Raw genomic sequence first — 17835 nt, 5'->3', positions numbered from 1 at the left:
AATATAGGTGTTATTAGTCACTCATAAATTACAATCAGTGAACAATTGGAAAAAAATTAAGAATGCATGTACATGTACACCTAATGTTTTAAAACAATTCAAAATATAGTTCATACACAAGATACTGAAAATTATAGAAGTTTTACTTATGATCCAATATCTAAGTAATTACAGGTATACACTATATAAAAGAATATACATTTTTTGGAGTCTGTCAGAGTTAGTGATGCCATTTTTGGACTGATGAAGTTTGTACTGGGAATCAAAGCAGATTAGCAGATTTTCCTTCATCAGATAAATGAAGAATGGCAAAAATGATTTTTTTCCATGCTCTCAAAAAGCAAAGATTCATCATCTGGTAGACTGACTTCTTGTCTTTTTTTATTTTTCTATAAAATCCAAAGATAATTATCTTTGTAACTTCACTATTCTAAGATAGTATTAAAACATTTAGTTCTGGACCTTAATTACATTATTACCTTTCATACATTTATTATTTTTGTTTGATTATTTTAACTTTTAAATTTTTGTTCATAATCTTCACTAGAATGCTATTTATAAACGAGTTATATTTAGACACATTGGAAAAAATGCAATACTCTATATCTAAGAAGATTAGTGCCACTTAGATCATGAAACATTAAACTAGTAGTTTGGTTTAATAACTCAGAATATGTTTTGTTGTCTGTTTTAAACAAGTGATCTATACTTATAAGGTGTGAAAAGCAACAACTGTGACATATGATTTAGCCTTGGGCAGGTGCATCTTTTTAAGTAGGAGACAACTGAGGTAACTGTTCTTTTGTTAAAGTGATAAATAGGAAAAAATATTAAAATTGTAGCAGAAAGTGGGGATTGTTACTGCAATAAATAGTAAACAAACAAGTGATACTAGTTGGATAGATTTTAAAACAATATTCAATTCCTACTTTGGTTGGCATTGTGATATGTATACCTAAATGAAGCAGTCTAAATATATATTGTTGGGTTGAAATGAACTTAAAAGATATTTAAGTACATGCATGATGTTTACCATTTATAAAAATCTGTATATATTTTTTAATTTATCAAAAACATCAAATGTGTATTGCCACAGACCAGTCAAGTAAGCTGGAGAAATCTAGTAGCAATAGTCCGAGCAGTCTAAGGGCTAGCACAGCTGATGTGATCAGGTAGGAAGGTAGTATACGAAAAAGTTGCTGTTTTAGAAATTTTTGAGTTGTTATACCAGAAACGTTAGCAACCTCTTTAGCATATTATTAGTATATATGTGCATAATATATAATAACCAATACTCTGAATGGTCGGATTTTTGCTTAGGTATTCAATAGGGTGGTTTTTGGCACATGAATTATTTGGAAACCTTGGTGATCTCTACTATTATGTACTACCATACTTAATAATTAACAGAGCAATATATTTAAGATGGAAAATAAAATACTACAATACTATTTTACACATTTGCATGCAAGCAAGTACCAGTTGCATTTAAGTAAAATATTTATATGTTAACACATATAAATTCTGCCTATTTGTTTAAGTTCCTTAGAGTATAACACTTTCTTCATTCTCATCCATAGTCTTGTGAATCTGATTATACTGCAATGAATTAAATGAGGTAAAACACTACAATAACCATTACTTCATATATTTTCATATCATACCCAATTATTTTAGATGTATTGTTTAGCTTTGTGGTACTGGTAACAGTAATTGTAGTGTTAATATTCTGACTCTGTAATATATTTAATATTATACAATGTTTCCTTGTCCATTTCACTTATTATGCATAAGCTTTTCCTGCTTTTTAGCAATGACCCTGAAATGATGGTTCTTTGAGATACAGGTTTTTTGTGAACAATGTCCTTCTCTTGTGTAGCTTTCCATAAACTGTCTAATGTATAACATCTATAACTTCTATACACATGCTTAAGCAAACCAAAGTCACAAAAGTATATTTAAAATGCCTCAGGGGTTGAATGGATTTACTGTAATTCCAGTTTCTTCAGCCATCTTTCCCATGAAAACAGCCATGGATTTCAATGCATAGCTGGAACCTTGTGAGGTTTTGGTGTGCAAGCCTCTGTCATCTTTAAATCCTTGCTTATTTTCTTAATAACTGTACCAGTAGATATGTCCAACCTCACCACAATGGTTATTTAAGTTAGAAGGTTATTTTTGACAACTTTAGTTTTAATTTTATGCATAAGAGCATTAGTCCAGATTAGGTCAGGATGTTGTCCTAAATGCTCTAAGCCATTTAACAATCTCACTAAACAAATATTGTTTTTCTGAGAGTGGTCACAAATCTCCCCTTCCAACAGCCAACAATCAAGTTATAGAAGTCATTTACATGCTCAATCAATATGATTTGCATTTAAGTGTGGAATAAATGCTTGTTTGTCATGTGATTGTAGTTCTAAAACCAAAATAAAATTTCCGAGAAAAAAAGTACCAACTTAGATGTATTTTCATGAACTGTAAATAACCTTCTGTAAAGATTAATATCCTACTGTTTGAATGTGTCTTAAAATACAACTGTTGTTAGGTGCCATAACCAGAGAACTCTAACTATTTAGACATTATCTTTACAAAGATCTTCATTTTAGATTTCACTTAACACTTAAAACTTCATAATTTACCTTTATCCTGCCATATTTGATATTCCATGATTAAAAATCCCCATGCATTTTAAGAATGTTTTAGGCATCTTCAAAGGTTGCTTGCATATTACTTCAAGTGCTACATTAAAACATTTGACTTTATTACAACCACTCTACCATAATTAAGATGTTTTCAGCTTTGCCTTTCTCTTTCTAGTACAGTTTTCATGTGTAACTAGTTTCAGCTTATTTCCCTGATTTTATCAAATAATTTGACATACCCTTTTGGTTTTATATTACCATAGTCAGTAAACTTCAATAAGTACCATAAACTCTGTGTAACATTCTTTATTTCAAATTATCTTAACCTGTGTTCTCTTTCAGTTTCTGCACTACAAGTATGTATAATTATTTCATCCTTCATTCCTGTGTTTCCCACGACTAAACTCCGTCTTATGTTTTCCTTTCTTATCAATAAACTATTTTTGATACTGTGGTCTTAAAATATAGTTATCTATTTAATCTTCAAGTTTAGTTATCTATTTAATCTTCAAGTTTAGCTATCTATTTTGCTTCCTTAACACATTAATGTTCCCTTTAAGATCAACCTTTTCAATCTTAATTTTACATAAGTCATGCCTTATTAACATCCACTTTGAACATGCACTTGTATAACTAGCATCACAATATTTGCATTTCATTTAGCAAACAGTTTTTTGGAATAATCGTTTCCAGCTTTACAAACATTTTTGATAAATGACATGGAACCCTTTGAAAATAGTAAACTTTGTTATTTTAAGAAGCTCCATTTTAAGATTATGCATGAGTAATATTGGATATATTTTACTGAGAATTTCAAACCATCTTCAACAAATAAAATTTTTTCTCAAAATCTTCAATTTTCAATAAAGCAACTCTTAATTATATTTGGATCATTTTTCAAAAAATATTTATGGCTAAGGTTTTCTGCTCTATCTCAGAAAAATATAAGCGATACACATTACAAAAAAGTGGAACTCTATAAATGAAAGATTAAAATGGTTAGAGCTTACATGAAATTTTTGAGTTTTACAGAAAATTAAAAAAGAACTACAAGTAAAAATAAAAACAAGATTCAGTTATTTTCTTAGCTTACATGACATTTCTGGGCTTCATCAGCCAGCACGTGCACAACAGAAGCAGGCCCTCCTCGGCCACCAAAGAGATCAATCTCATTCAATGCTTCCAAAGCAGCCTGACGTGAATAAAAAAAAAATGTAATAATTACAAAAGACATCTTACAACATTTTAAATGTTGATTTAGATACTATTTAATATATTGCAAATAATTATGTTTACCAAGTTATTTGGAACAGTTCTGAAGTTTTGGAATAAACATATTTGGAAAAGCATTTTATATTGATAATAACATGATCATTAACATTACTGTAAAACACAGTTACTGATTATACCTAAAAATTAAGCACTTATCATACAGTGTTAACAAACATAAATTAAAGTACTATATAAAAACATAAAATAAAATCAAAAACATGTAAAAAAGTGTAAGTTAAATGTTTTGTAAACCAAGTGAACTATGACTGGTCCAAGTTTGAATAAATATGGCCTTAACTGTAACTTTGTGACTTTGGATTATGTAAAATTAGTAATTAAATGATTCATAAGTTAAGTCAGGTAGAAACAAGAATTTTTGTGTAAGTACATTGTGGGAATTACAACTAGTAAAACCCATTTTACATATCACTGAAAAGTAAAGTAACTGAATATACACAGAACAGAGGCTCATCAGAGACAACAGATAGAGAATTTATTCAATTCTGCATGTGAACTAGACTTCACAAATGAATTTACAACATATGTACTTTATACATATAAAACCACATACTTGGTAATCTTCTCACTATAATTACACTTCAAATATAAATCAACAAACTGAAATAGTTCATAAACAATATTGTCAAAATATAGTAACCAATCAACCAATTAGCAGAATTTGAAATTTATTATATAAATTGCTAACATCTGGATGTCTATGAAGAAATTAAAAAGTTTAATTTATTTTTAAATAATTTCTCATCAAATTCTATACAAGATGAAAATTGGACCTGTTATAGTTAGAAGGTTATTCTCAGGTGCATTGATTATCAACAGGTAAGGGCAGTCTTACTAATAACTAAAGGTATATATACGAAAAGATTTACAGAGTTCAAATTGAAAATATTACTTGATTTAAGTTTCAGAAATGAGACTGAAGGAAGAATATTGTGTCTCTAGGTAGAGTTGGGTGATCTAACTGATTAATCTATATAATCTATTTACCCATGAGCAATGATTACATCAGTGTCACGAAAAGTAATTGAACAATTGAAAATTACAATTAAATTAATTGTCACAAAAATAGTCAACTTATCAAAATTAAAATTTCTGACTATTACTGATTTAGATTATTCCAACAGTTGATTACTCAAAATTCCAATTATATAAATCATCATGAAAATAATTAACTAATTTAAATTAAGATCTCCAATTGTTACTATTTTTGATATTCCAATTATCCAAGCAATCAAAATATTACAGTAGGTTTGCTTGTTATTAAGAATGAAGCTACATAATGGACTATCTGTGCTCTGCCAAATTTTAGTATTATAAGTTGTTGTTTTTCTTAGGTATGGCAAAGCTACTAAGGGTATCTGCTACCATAATCACTAATTTTGAACTGCTAACTTGAGAGAAAGCAACCAGCTGGAAGCAGTCACTGCCAACTTTTTTCCATCTTCTTCATCTTGAACTGCTTACTAAAGAGAAGGCAACTGGCTGGCACCAACTTTGTGGCGACACTAGTGGTATACACTTAGTCATAGTAACCACAGTAGAAAGTCCAAAGTCAATTGTCTTCTTCATATTTTTTCCCTTAACCTTTTTTTTGTGTGCAAAACCTTTGGACTGTGCAGTCTGTGCAAGAGAAGAATCAGCTTCTGTGTTTCATATAAGGAATTTGCGTGCTGGTGAATAGAGCTGAGAAGTTAGTTGTAATTGTTAATCAATTAATCAATAGTCTCATTAATTGATAACACTTGATTAATCATATGGTACAGTGTTCTTCACACCTTGGTAAATATAAGCAAATGAAAAAGTTGGTGGCAGTTACTGCCTCTCTTTGCCTTCCCTTTAGTCAGCAACTCCAGAAAAAAATGTTGGTGGCAAGTGCCTTTTCTCTCTTTAGTTAAAAAAATTTCCAGGATTTGTTCCGAGATTTCAGGATTTATGATTTTCAAATGGGATTCTTTGTGCCACTTTCAGAATCCTGGATATTCTATGTAGTTTAACAGCCTTTAGAACTTTGTCAGGATGTTGACAATTTCTATTAAAATATTACAGAATAAAAGCATGCAAACTATTTACATGGATGATAGAGGATCAAAAATAGAAGATCATGTATTTGTACCTTAAATTATACTTATAAACAAAAGTTACAGAGTATTTGTGTACACATATTAACCTGCTGATGCTGAGTCATGTGAATAAGTTGTTGAAAGTTAGCTTTGTCTGATACTAAGACTGATATTTTTTACATAGCAATACTAAAGTCTTAAGTTATTTTTATAATGGTTATACTAGAGCTTTTGAGTAATAATTGTAAGAAGTATTTATAAGTGCATTATTAAATGAAGTAAGATGGTATTCATGGTAGTACAGTAGCAGAAGTACAGTAGAGTTCGGAGAACTTTTGTTAAAGTGTAAGTAAATTTTATTTTTATGACAAGTTACGTAAAATAGCTTTGATTGTAATGTGAATTGCAGTCCTTTATTAAGGTTTTCAAGTGACAGTTTAAGTGTGTGAAGTTTCTGAGAAAATTAGGGATTACTTCTGTGAAATCTCAAACTAGCTTGACCCAAACCATTATTGAGAGGTGTAATCAGTTAAAGGTTACATGAAAAGTTTAACAACAGAGTAGGGACTATGTGAGATATCCACAGTCATTTCAATATGGTTAGATCCTTCTCCTCATAGTTCTTATCATCCTAAGGTGCTTAGAAGCTTGGAATTGAATTAATCACAGTGGAGTGCTCAATTAAGAAAATGTTAATAAAACATGATGATTTATACCATTAGAAATTGTAAATTAAAAATATTCTAGTTATACCATTTTACTGGGTGCTAAATGTCTTAGCAATAACCCCTGTCTTGAAACTTTAATACCAAAAATGAAGTTATGGGTAAAGTAAAAATTGAAAGTAACAATTTTTCAAATACAGACATACATCTATTCTTTATAAAAAAGCATGTTATTTTATGGGAAATATGATTCAGTATACCAATCAAAAGAAAGCCTAATCAGTAATATGTAAAGTGTAATAAAACAATCATTACAAAATTTAGTCTAAATAAGTAGATAAAAATATTTCCATCCTACCTTAACCATGCCTATTGAGCTGGCATTTAATTCCGGTAATCCATGATTAGTTTTGTCCCCTCTTTCCCAAATACCATAGTCCTAAAGAAAATGTAAGATACTCTAAATAACAAACACATAACTATCAAAAAAGAAAAGAGCTTAAGATCCACTATTACAAAACAAGATAACAACAGAAATGTCTGTACGGTATCATATCAATCCTGTGAAAAAGTTTATGTTGGTAAAACAGGAAGAAATTTAGATAAAAAACTCACAGTACATAAAAAGGATGTTAAAAATGTTGAAACAAGTGTTATTGTTTTACACATGAGAATCTTGCTCACCAAATTAACTGTATATCAGACAAAATAATGCATAAAACTATAAGTTACTTCAATAGAAGATTTGTGGAAAGTTCAGTAATCCAAAGATTGCCAAACTTTAACACATCTGATGGTCATTTTAAACCAAACCCCTTTCTTATGACTTGTGGTCTAAAGCAACTTGAAACTTTTAATATCAAATAAGGTGTGTGGGTGTTTAAGAAACAAAAGTTGAACTGAAGAGGACAAGTTAGAGTGCCAAAACTTGTTGTTCCATAACAATGGAACTTACCTTCATTTTAAATGACTTTACACAGTACTGTGTATTTACTACACATACTAAAATGTACCAGATAAAAAAAATTATGTGAAATAGGAAACATTTTCAAAAAACAAACAAACATCTACAACATACAACAGTCCAATAATGGAGAAAGACGTTTTTCAAAATGCAGTAACATCAATTTATTGATAATTAATTATTAAACTATCAAGTATACTAACTTTAAACAAAAATACGATATACATATCAAAGTTCCGCTTAAAACAACTGGAGTAAAGAGTTGAACCAGAAATACTTACAGGAACACAGTATGCAGATTCAATGTAAAAAACAAGGTTCTGAATAAATGCTACTTCATCTGTGTTGAAAATTATCTGCAATCCTGAATGCAAAATAAGCAAGAAAATTTATTGAGAATCAAGAGCAAATAAATATTTAGCAATATCTATGTGTATCAATAGTTATACAGTTTTACAAGTATATAGAAGACACACATCATGCAGAGAACCAAACTGACTAATTTTATGGTCCAAAAAAGCTCAAAATAATTCAAAGTGGTTACCACTTGTTATACATATACTTCAGGTTTGCAGGTTAATATAAAGAAGTGCAAGATTTTGATTGCCTCCTGTACATTTCATACTATAAGAATAGGCATAAGTTATATTATTGTAGCTTATAGACAACCTATTAAATTGAACCATTTACTTTGTTATAAGCAAAATACTGAAAACAAACAAGAAGGTATTACTCAATGTAAGGACTTAAAGATGTCACACAGTTAAAAACACAATAAGTTTGTATATATATTTAAGTGTCATAAAAATATAAGCTAAAATTAAGACCAAGTCATTTTTCGAGAATTTTTCATCATCCTGGCCCTGCAATCTCCCAAAGTCATTGCAAAAACCAGCCTTTGTGATCGTTTGGTTGAAAAATTGAGTCAGAAGCGAGTGACGTTACTCAAGGAAAATAAGGTCAGTCGATGTTGGCATCCTCTTTGTGCATGGAAAACTGTCAGTTTGTTATTGATTTTTTTTTCTGGACAAATTTCACTTTACAAATGTCATGAATACAGTTATTCATGAGTAAACAACTATGGTTTTTTGCTGTTTTGTTGCTCAACCAAGGACCTAGGATGGGACCACATTGTATTTGGAATTATGAGGAGATAGTGGACCACCTTCCATGAACAATATACGAAACCAACATTGATCAAAGAGAATGGCCATGAACCCCCCCAACCAGATAGCTTCATGTCAAATCTGAACAGGAATTACGAGTAGGCTACCTTGAAGGTTGGTGCCACTCCTACTGACATCTGGGAAAAACATCCAGGGACCCAAGAAGGAGGACCCCCAACTTTGCCCTCTTCTCCGAGAGTGGAGGAACACACACGAACACTCTGGAGGAAAAGCTTCTGTCCACTACCCCAGTGACTGGAAACTGGGGTGGTAAGGACTCTCAAGCTCCACCAGTAGAGTCTGGGGAGGTAATACACATTGGTGAGCCCTAAGGAACAGTGCTCTGGAAACTGTGCAATAGGTGAACCAAGTTCCCTACATTTTTAAAAGCAAATTGACCCCAATTTAATCAACCTGAAGATTGGCAGTAATGGGCAGAATCAACTTTAGCTTTACTCATGACAGTCCATGAGTGGCAGTCCATAATAATAATATAATACAATCTTGTAGGTGCCTAGATGGTCTTATGTAACACCCCATTTCGACAAAGCCTGTTGCAACCTATAGTAATTATAGTGAAAGTAGTTGCTAGTAAGGAATTGAAAAGAGAAAGCATACTTGCCTGAGCAACACTCACCACAGAGTAGGATCCAGTGAAAAATTAAAGAAATGCTGGAAAAAAAGTAGAGTATATGATTGAGAAAAATATTATCCTCTGGTAAAAATCTAACAAATTTGGTCAAATTAGCTACAGGGGTTAGCCAAAAACCCTCAAAAGAGGAAACTGCCAGATCATGTAAGTAATGAGATAGGAAAGTATTAGGAGTAATCCACATACCAGACTGCACAATGTCCTCCAGAGGGAAAATTCAAATGGGCGGCCATTGACAGAGATATGACAAATCTGGTGAGACATGACACACAAAAGATTCCTCTCCTGTAACGATAATCCATTATAGGCCTTGTGAATCAACTTACAAAGCCACCTCATTAGGGTAATTGGAGATGAATAATGGGAAAAAGAAGGATTCCCATGAATGAACAATCAATTCATACCACCTTGAAATGAGTTAGTTCAAGCTACATAACACTTGAGGCCCTAACAGGACATAACAAACATTCAGGACTTGGGCAGTCCTAAAGGTGAGAAATGCTGGCAAATAGATTGGTGATATGGATCTTTCCCCTTCCCTAGCTGTCAGAGTCTTGGACAGAAAGGACCTATTGTGGTCAATCAGGACAAATGTGGACTGATAAAGAGTCTGAAGCATGGGAATTGCAAACAATTCCAACCAATGATGTCCACAATCCAATAATAACAAAAAATACAATTTAAGAGAAAAGTGAAACAAAGAACACGAGTCTAAGGGCTCAAAAGGAGGATGAGACAATTCATGTAAAACAACTGTAAAATCCTAATTTGTTAAGTGAAAAGGTCATTTGGATCGAAAAATACGAAGGGTTTTGAATAGACCTGAAAGTACTAAGGATTCAAAAAATCTTCCAAAATTAGGAATACCGAAAATAGTGGATAAGGATGCCTTATATAAAGCAACTGTAAGAGAAGCAAGACCTCTCTAAAATACCCAAGTCATAAAATGGGATATGAGAGATAATTTAGGATGAAGAAGATTGAAATTCCTTTTAAGATACCACTGACTATAAGTATTCCATTTCCACAGATAAACAGCTGTGGTTGACCTACAGAGAGATTTAGTTAAATACAGAGAAATCGTAGAAGTTAAACCCTTAAGATGGGCAAAGGACCACATACATTCCCAGCATGAAAACCGAGTTTCTGAACACCTGGGTGGACAATGTCTGATCAAGGTTGTCTCCGATTGCCAATGTGGAAGATGAAGACATACCTGCAAATACCGAATAAGCGGAAACCACGTTTGAACTGGTCAATATAGTGCAACCAAGATAACTTGATAGCGAGTGGACCGAACTATAATCAGAGACCAGGGCAATAGCCAAGTTGGGGAAAGGCATACAGATGTAAACCCGTCCAGTTTTGACTGAACACATCTTCTGCCAATGCTTGAGGATGAGGTACTGGAAACCAAAACTGAGAGCAAGTCCACTGAAAAACCTTGTGATGCATCATCCATTCTGTTGGAAGAATCCAGTTGGATTGAGACAAGTGATCTGCAATTAAATTCATTACTCCTGAAACACAACATGCTAAAAGACTGATATGATAGGAATGAGCCTAGTAGAGAAAATCCAAGGTCTCAAGAATGTGTGTGAGCCTCCTTGACAAGAAATCTGAGATACCACTATTGAATTGTCAGAATGTAACATGACAATTATCCCCTTCAAGAGAGACATACCTTGAACGATTTAAATTCATTACTCCTGGAACACAACATGCTGAAAGACTGATATGATAGGAATGAGCCTAGTAGAGAAAATCCAAGGTCTCAAGAATGTGTGAGCCTCCTTGACAAGAAATCTGAGATACCACTATGGAATTGTCAGAATGTAACATGACAATTATTCCCTTCAAGAGAGACATACCTTGAACAGTTTAAATTCATTACTCCTGGAACACAACATGCTAAAAGACTGATATGATAGGAATGAGCCCAGTAGAGAAAATCCAAGGTATAAAAACAAGGTCTCAAGAATGTGTGCCTCCTTGACAAGAAATCTGAGATACCACTAAGGAATTGTCAGAATGTAACATGACAATTATTCCCTTCAGAGAGACATACCATGAACTTTTGCCCGATGTACTGCAAGGAGTTCGAGAACGTTGATATGGAGGGTAGACTCGACTTCAATCCAAATGCCCCAGAACTCATGACTTTTAAGATAAGTTCCCCATCCCTGAAGAGATGTGTCTGTGAACAGATGGATCTCGGCACGAAGTAGTGGAATGGGTACCCCAACAGTAGTGCTGTTACGATCCAACCATAATTTGCAATCGATGATGTTGCTCCTGAGTAATGAGACAGGATGATCCAAAGGATTGGAAAGCATGATTCATTGACCATGCAGTGATTACTGAAGAGACCTCATATTAGTTCCTTCCAAAATAATGAAAGGCTTGAGGGATTCTCACATCTCCAATGGAGAGAAAATCATCTGACACACCCAGAAGGATGAGATATTGCATTGGTGACAGCATATATTTCTTCAATCTGATAAGAAAGCCTGCTTTTGTGGCTTCTGAAAGAACAACCTGAAAATGTTGTTCTGCTATTTGTCGGAATGATGACAGAATAGTGTGTGTACAGTTGCAAGGAATATAGATGACAAGAAAAAACTCGAAGAATTATGCAGAAGGCATAAGGTACTGGCTGATGCAAGTCCAAAAAGTAGAGCCTTGAACTGCAGAACCTGACCTTTGTGCATAAATCTGAGAAACTTCCGGGAAGATTCTGCTATGGGAATATGGAGATAAGCATCAGTAACATCAAACTTGGTCATCCAGAGCCCTGGCATAAAGTGCCATCATAGGTTGAGAAAGGATTCCATAGTAAAATGAAGAGGATTTGAAATTGGTTAAGTGAAACAGATAGATGATTTGATGTCAATCTTTAGTCTTCTTGAGTACAACAAATAAATGGGAATAAAATTCCCAGAAGAACTGGATCAACTCTCTACTTCTGTCATTTTGACTAACAACTCTCTTATAGCCTGGGAATGAAGCTCCACTCCTCGTGAATATATTGTAGGTGACAAGGCAACTGGTTGTGCTAATAAAGGTGAGGGGTGATGTAAATTGAATGACCAACCCTGAATTCAGATCATGTAAACATAGTCTTACTGCTCCCCCACCCATGGGATAGACATCGACGCTGTTGTCGACAGTCCATCTGAGCCGAAAATCCTCAAGAATACAGACAGACCTAGAATCTGAAGCAGGGGGGTCAGGAAAAACCAAGAGCTGACTCTCCCAAATTAGTGCCAGAAAGGCAAAAAGTCAGCAACAATAAAGAAGAATGTAAACAAACTGAATCAAATCTTGATTCTAACATCTCTAGAACTCCAGCAAACAACCTGGAATGGAGAAAAAAAGCTTCCCCTAACTCCCAGAGGGCAGAAGACAGTAAATGAACACTTTTTAACAAAGAATCTCTACCCAATAAATTTCAACAACAAACCAGCCAGGAAACCAGAGAAAGAACTGAAGAAGATAATCTGACTGAGTTAGTCATCAGCAAAATCTCCAACTTGTCCTGAAACTGCTGAGGGGAACATCAGAAGGCTTGCAACAAAAGTTTAATTGAAGATAAATACCTCAGGACAGTCGTGAGAGTAAGATGAATCTGAGAAAATTGTGATATGTTTAACCCTATCACCCCAGGTATTCTTTACTGCGCATGACACAAGGTTTTAATGTCTTACATGCAAAATTTTATTATACTACTTTCTGTTTATGTTATACCAATTAGAATAGCATAAAATCTTAGCTAATAATCCATATTCTAATAGTTTAAGTTCTTAATTCTCAAAAGCAATATTTTAAAAAAATCCTGAACTTCCACTAGTATCACCCATGTGACACATTTTGTCTCATCATCCCAGTTTTATCCATCACCCCTTGAAAATGTACGAAATTAAACGTAAAATACTTTCTATAAAATCATTATTGTTCAGACAAACCACACTTTTTAGTCTTCAATTTTGTTTGGTTACAGAGCTAACAAATACAAAATCAGACCCCTCCTGCTACACCCACCTGTCACATCCTCTCTTTCACAATTCATTGTTAGCTCTCTCTTATGTTTCATTATATATTACCTAATAGAAAGTCAAGGTTTTAATCTATCAAATGATGTATTGTATAATGATGTGTTCTGAACAGAATATTGTCAATTTCACTCAGAGTACAAGATTGGTCCCATGTGCAAGTTAATGGCTAGTTTGGATGAATTTGTAATGGCTCTTGTCATATAGTTAGAAAGCCAGACAAATTTTGAGAGTTAGGGGAAATTGCCTACTTTTTGTATGTTATTAGTCTATGTTCTTTAGTGCATTATTTAATTAAATAAAATTATTAGATTCATTATTATTAGTACTATAAAAAGTTAGGGTTAACTCTCTTCAAAACCCAATGGCAAGAAAAAAAATTAGTTAAGTATTTTATTTTTTGTTTTTCATATTTATTCTTTACTTATTATTATAAAAGTAACTAAAACCTAAAAAATATGGATCTTTTTAAGTTATTTATTAGATTAGGCAAAATAAGTAATAATAATAATAATATAATTAAAATGGTTCACGAGGCATGCATCGAGCAACTCATGGGTAATGTAATTTAATAATGTAATGTGAGTTGCATATTCTCCGAGTGATTTACAACTTTTTATGGCATGGAAAGTAGTTAGACACAGTTCAAAGGGCAATAAAAAATTAAAATTTAATTATAAATAGATGTATAATGTTACGAACTTAGAGTTACTTAGGATAAACAAACGTAGTTTCATGTAACAATTTGAAGTCATTCTAGAAAGAAAAAAAAAAGTTAATTTAGGTTTATTTCGATTTCTTTTTTGGTGGTTACGAGGTCAGTCGAATTGACCGAGATAGGGTAGAGAAAATAACATATAAACTATGAAAAAAACGTTTGAAATTCATATAGGAGGTTTCAGGGATTACACAAAGGAAATTTGAGATAAGGAAAAGTATTTCAAATTTTAACATGAAAATTATTTTGCACATGGACCATTCAAAACAAATACTCAATATATTCATTGACAGATCTTTATTTTCCTTTATTAAAAATACTTCACTAAGAAATATTACTTTTGTAAGTGAAAGACTTGTAATATTAACTGAAAAACTGCCAAATTTTGTGACGATATACCCATTATATTTAGATTTATAAGTATTAAATCTATAAAGACTTTAAGTGAGTACAAAAAGGTCACGAGGTCGGTCCAATAGACCAAGCTCATATTGAGAGTGTTAAAGTAAACACAGGTTCCATTCAAGACAACCCACAGGTCCAAAAAGGGAGTCCATTCATTGAGAATTTAATATACCTCCTCCTGGTGATGATAAGCCAAAGCATATTGTTCTAATAAACGTGGGGGACCCATCATAGCTATCTCATCACGTAACTGAGTGGCAAATCTCCCAGCATGAACAGTAATATCAGAAGGAGGAAAAACCAAGTAGTCATTTGCTGTCCTTGCTGCCAACAAGGAAGGGGGAAAGTCAAATGCAATATTAGAAACCCCCAAAACCTCACAAACACGAGTAACTAACTAAAGAAAAGGGGCTGGAGGTGGCTGATCAAAATGATCCTCTGTAGAGGCCGACCTAGTAAAAGAAGGAGCCAGAAAAAATGAGTCTACATTCTCCCCAGCTGGTCCGGGTCATTTGCAAAAGCTACCTCACAACCACCCAGATAGACACCCTCAGTCCGCACATATGTGTCCATCTCACCATGGATCATATCACAGACAGCCTCGACTGAGAGTGACCCCTCCCCTGGTCACTGACAAATACTAGAGAACAGAGATGGAAGAGGAGAGAGTTGAATGGCCTCCATAATAGAAACATTAATTCAGGAAGTCATACAATTTGGGTTTGTGGGTTTTTTTGTTTTTTTTATTATTATTATTAAAGTAATTTATAAATATATGAAGATATAACCATAGTAATGCAAACCACCTTCAAAGTTGCAAATTGTGAATAATCCCAACACTCCTGTTTATAGAAACAAATGCTGAATGCTTTGTCGAGAAAAAGTGATTACATTATCTGAATGAGGTGCTTATATATAGTATCTAGATAGAGGGCACATTGAAGTTGGTGGAGAATTTTGCAAATTAGAATTTGCCAAGGGCATTCGAGTGGGGTATAAAAGACTGGAGCAAGTGTTTTCAATGCTTGGATAGGCAAATAGTTGAAACCCTAGAGATCGAGAAATAGCTATAGTGTTAGCAGAGGTAAGTATGTTTTGGAATTATAACATGAATATTGAAGAATTTTAAAGTAATGTTATAGACAAAGACCAACTGAAAATTTGAGTCTTGTTATTACCACTTTGAAGTAATTTCCAATTTGCTTTGAAATTGAAAACAAGTTACAATTTATTATATCATTAACATTAATCACCATTTGCTTTGCACACAAGATGAGTCAAATACTTAAGGCCATTAGACAAAAAAGCTCTGCTGTGATACAAACCTGATGCAGTCATCTGAGCAAGTGTTAGTAGGTAAAGGGAAGTCGCATCAAGTTGGAGATGTCCCCACTCTTTGTCTCCTACAACTGTAGCTCCACTAGTAGAGCTGTATTTGGCATGGAAACAGTCTGTGGTTGCTTGAGTTTCCTTAAAACGTTCCAGTTTCTCTTTCTGCTTCATCATGGACATCAGCAACCCTCTCATCAGCTTCACACAACTCTAACAGAATCATAAAACAATTAATAAAGAATGCAATTTTGTACAATAACCTTCTCTTTACATTCATATAACACAAATTTCAGAAAAATGTTTACGTAAACAAAAACTTTAATTTATCATTTCCAATATCATTTTTTCAACATTTACTAGAGCATCTTCATTTGATTCACTCAAAGATCTATCACTCCTTTCTATGCTATCTCCAGTACAAGATACACCCTAAACAAACATGTCAATATACCTACTTTGTGAATCCCTAATTGCAAAATCCTCAGAATCCTTTCACTCCCTGTATTTCTAAAGAGTCAAAAGCTCAAACATTTAAAAATTGTTATCAATATAAAAATATATATTCTTTTCTGTCCTTAGACCTTCCATCATTTTACACAAAACAAACATCAAAATATTTCTCCTCTTCCTAATCAATCATAACCTTAACTTATCTCCTTTTCTTTGTCTAACTTGCTTTTTTTCTCTCCTAATTTCTGTGATTCCACAATAAGTAAGCCGCTACAAGTGTCTGTTTCAGTTTCTTGGAAACTACAATTTAATCCACTATTTTCAGAACCTTTCACTCTTTACATTTACATTTATGGGAACAGAAAATTTTTCCAAGTTCGTCAACACATGCACAATCATCACTACTAGTAGATCTGTGAGATATAGAATTTTGCAGGCACATGAATATATTTAAAAAGATGACTGGAGTATGAAACAAAACAAAGAAGCACTAGATGAACCAAATCAACATTTTCTTTTTCTAATGTTTTTGCAAGACTTTTCTGTACTGGTTCTGTTCTAGCTAAAACTGCCAATACAGATTTCTTTAACTCAATGATATGAATATGGAACTATCCCACCCATGCATTTATCACACCAAATAAATTATCACTACTTAATCAACAATGAACAAGAAAACAATTAAAGAACTTAGAAATATCATAAATCCTAATTATTGAAAAAACAAAAAACTAGAATTCTATAAAGCAAAGAAAAAAATTCTAATCTGTTAACAATGCAAATTTTTAAAATACCACAAAGTTAAACCTTGCAAGCATAAAACGTTGAAAACTACGAAAAAAATATTAATTATTCAAAAAATCTTAAATTTCAGAGAAATAAATAAATTTATTTTACTTAAAACTTAAACAGGGGTAAGATCATGCATTGCATTAAACAGAAAGAATAACAACAAAAACAGGACAAATTATATGTATAAAAACTAAAAAGTATGCCACTAAAGAGTAAGCCCTACTTTATCAGGAACCAAGAGTGCTTACAAAACTAATAAAAAAAAGGTGACAGAACACAAATAACAACAGAGGACAATCTAGAAAAAAATCAGAATATCAAGAGAGAAACATTTGAATTATTCAATAAACAAAACTTATCCACAAGTGGTTAAGAGACTAATAAAAAAAAGGGTTGCAAACAACATATTTTTGCCAAAAAATTTTTAAAGGGTAAAAAAATTAGAATACTGTAATCTTAATGTGAAAAATAATTATGATTAGACTCAAACAGCTAAAGCCAAAGAAAGATGTAATTCCAAATGGGACTTGTATAACAAAGTCGGTGCTACTATAGCTTGAGGTCTACCGCCATATGTCGCCTACCCAGGTCTATCAAACATGTATAAAAATGTATCAAATTAAGTGTTTATCGCTAAAATAAAT

General features: G+C 32.8%; 1 protein-coding gene across 1 annotated transcript in view; it reads right to left on the bottom strand.

The window, feature by feature from the left end:
• The window catches only part of LOC106464917 (probable phosphorylase b kinase regulatory subunit alpha), a gene marked incomplete at its 3' end in the record, with an annotated part of 37015 nt that overhangs the window by 14502 nt on the left and 4678 nt on the right, over window positions 1–17835 (bottom strand). Inside the window, exons 3-6 of the mRNA XM_013925089.2 lie at window positions 15943–16159; window positions 7906–7988; window positions 7019–7099; window positions 3739–3837 (exon numbers count right to left, since the gene is read on the bottom strand). Of these exons, the coding sequence (XP_013780543.1) occupies window positions 3739–3837; window positions 7019–7099; window positions 7906–7988; window positions 15943–16159 (480 nt within the window). The remainder of the gene's footprint in view (window positions 1–3738; window positions 3838–7018; window positions 7100–7905; window positions 7989–15942; window positions 16160–17835) is intronic.

Source organism: Limulus polyphemus, unplaced genomic scaffold, assembly GCF_000517525.1.
Source record: "Limulus polyphemus unplaced genomic scaffold, Limulus_polyphemus-2.1.2 Scaffold1781, whole genome shotgun sequence".
In the NCBI taxonomy this organism is placed as follows: domain Eukaryota; kingdom Metazoa; phylum Arthropoda; class Merostomata; order Xiphosura; family Limulidae; genus Limulus; species Limulus polyphemus.
The sequence above is the reverse complement of the archived record's forward strand: the minus strand, read 5'-3'. Positions and strand labels throughout refer to the sequence as shown.